The 2737-nt window shown below is 29.9% G+C and overlaps 1 protein-coding gene across 1 annotated transcript in view; it reads right to left on the bottom strand.

Annotated features, from left to right (window-relative positions):
* Positions 1-947: 947 nt before the first annotated feature.
* The window catches only part of LOC107665131 (CUGBP Elav-like family member 4), a 12135-nt gene continuing 10345 nt past the window's right edge, over positions 948-2737 (bottom strand). Inside the window, exon 2 of the mRNA XM_016455897.1 lies at positions 948-1174. Within this exon, the coding sequence (XP_016311383.1) occupies positions 966-1174 (209 nt within the window). The 3' untranslated portion in view covers positions 948-965. The remainder of the gene's footprint in view (positions 1175-2737) is intronic.

Below are 2737 nucleotides of genomic sequence, written 5' to 3'. Positions count from 1 at the left end.
TCAATTGCATAATGTCCATCTATTAGAGTTTTAACATAAACAAACTAATAAACTTAATGTAAAGCATTTTTTTTTCCAGTAATAAAAAATAAAACAGGTAAGATTTCTACTTTCTAAAAGTGCTAATAAACTAAATGTGTTTATATATTCATCAATAAATCCAATTTGTTTCAATCTCGTGCATTTATGTACTTGAATATTGCTTGTTCCAAGCTAGCCATATTTAACCAGGTTCATACTACGAAAAAATGTGCAATATGCAATTCTATGCAATTAAAATAAATGCATTATTGCATTAACGCAAGTTTATTAGTTTGTTCAAAGCTGTGTAAACCAAATGGATGAGAATTTTTTATGCAATTAAAATCACTAAATTTTTTTTCTTTACTGTAGTAACATAAGCTTAAAACAAACTTTAACTGGAATAAAATAAAATATATAAAAGCTTAAACTTATTTTATTTCAGCTAGTTGCCAAGGCAACATTTATTATTTTTATTTAGTTTAACTTGATGTGCTAAAATAACTAAAACTACATAAACCTAAAATAAAAACAATTATAAAAATGACAAAAGAAAATCAAAATTAATAAAACTTCCTTTATTACTAAAATTAAGGTAAATATAAAATATAAAAACTCAAAATATGAACAAAAACTGTAGTAGTATTTCAATGATACTAAAATAGTACAGGTACCATGTATTTATATGAAATTTCATGAATTAAATCTTAATATTTTAACTTCCACTGCCCAAAGCAATGTACATCAATATGTATTTCAAATAAATGCATAAATATTTACATATGTTACACATTTGCACATTTGTTATGATGTTTAATCGTCTCGTCGCATTGAAATCGTGTGACATCTGCTGCTCAAATCAGGCTTATGAGCACAGCCAAAGAAAATGAGAGGTGCTCCTTTACATTTAAAAAACGAGTCTGATATTATTTGCCTCATCTTGTTCAAATGTCAGACGCTGCCCTCGAAAACCTCATTAATGAGCATGAAGCAAGCAGAAAGAGTCCGACAGCCAGAGCTGTGCTGATTATGAGTTCAGGAGAGAAATAAAAGAACACTGTGTCTCTCACCCCGGGTAGAGTCTTTTGTTCGTGGAGAGCGCTCTGGGCCTTCAGCGCTGATTCTCTGGCACAGTACGTTAGAAAGGCACATCCTGAAACACACACACACACACACATACAGGTCAGCCCACTTAACACTTCATCTGTGTGAGTCACTAAACACATTCAAACACCATTAGAAAACATAAAAATCTAGCTTCTTTTAAAGCATGTCTAGATTTGTATTAGCTTTACCTTGACAGGCAACAGTTGCTTAATCATAAAGAGACATAAAGAGTACAAAATCATGCAGAGAGACACATCTAAACCATTATGCAAATGACAGCAATATTCAAAATCACACTGTACATTTTCAATGTCAATTTACTTCTCAAGCACAATTTAAAACAACAAAAGTTGACCAAAGTGTGGTATAAAAATCAAGTATAAATCAAAGTATAAAATAAAATAAAAAATAAAAAATAAAATAAAATAAAATAGCATTTTTACAGTGAACAGTAGCTTGGTTTCAGACTGCAAAGAGACATGAAGAATTAAAAATCATACAGAGATTTTCAAAGTTGACCAAAGTGTTGTATAAAAATCAAGTATAAAACATAAGGTATAAAACAAAGTATAAATCATAAAGTATAAAGAAAAAAGAAAAGAAAAATAACACATACAATAAACAGCAACGTAAACAAAATAATCTCTATTTTTCAAATAAAAGCCAGAAAGACCAAATGAGTCTTTAACTTAGATTTAAAGTCATAAAGTATAAAGTTGGAGCATGTCTAATGTGAATGTGTAGAATGATTCACAGTTTCAAGGCTTCAAAGAGACATAAATAATTAAAAATCATACAGAGACATCACACGTCTGACGGTTATGCAAACAACAGCAATATTCAAAATCATATTAATTGGACAAATAGCAGAAAAAATCTCCACATATGCATTTTCAGACACCTTCACCTCCAAAGTAGCACTGCAAATTAATGTGAACATGCTTAAACACCAAAAGCAAATGTCTCTGAGAGGCATTTCTGCAGCAGCGGCACAATTTCTCATCGCTTTACAGCAGACGCGTTGAAGTGCCCTCCTTAGGGACCACGAACACACGCGGCACCCATCGGCCAAACCTGCAGCGCTCAAGTGGAGATACTTCACAAAACTCAGCAGGCTTTACTTTACAGCTCAAGTGTGTTGGTCTCATAAACATCTTACTACAAACTACATTTTTTATATTTATTTTGCTATCATAACACATGCATTTACTTTTATGCACTTGACAGACATTTTCATCCAAAGCATCTTATATACCTTATGCAAAGAAAATATATTTCCTTATTTATTAACGGTCAGTATATAAAATCCTTTAATGTATATTAAAAATATACAGAATAAAATATTGTGTTAATATATTATAATAGAATAATACATATGGAATTGCCGCCTTTCTTGAAAAATAAGTGACAATATATAAAACCTAGCAATGTAATGTAGGTAATATTTACTTGTAATGTAATGTAATTTTATATTTAATCATTTATATTCTATAGAATATAGAATAACACTTTATATTCTATAGATGTACTTGTGTTAAAATAAGGTACTGTGGGTATAAATCTATTTAAACACACACACACACACACATATATATATATATATATATAT

This window comes from Sinocyclocheilus anshuiensis, unplaced genomic scaffold, assembly GCF_001515605.1.
Source record: "Sinocyclocheilus anshuiensis isolate Anshui unplaced genomic scaffold, SAMN03320099.WGS_v1.1 scaffold1303, whole genome shotgun sequence".
In the NCBI taxonomy this organism is placed as follows: Eukaryota; Metazoa; Chordata; class Actinopteri; order Cypriniformes; family Cyprinidae; genus Sinocyclocheilus; species Sinocyclocheilus anshuiensis.
The sequence above is the reverse complement of the archived record's forward strand: the minus strand, read 5'-3'. Positions and strand labels throughout refer to the sequence as shown.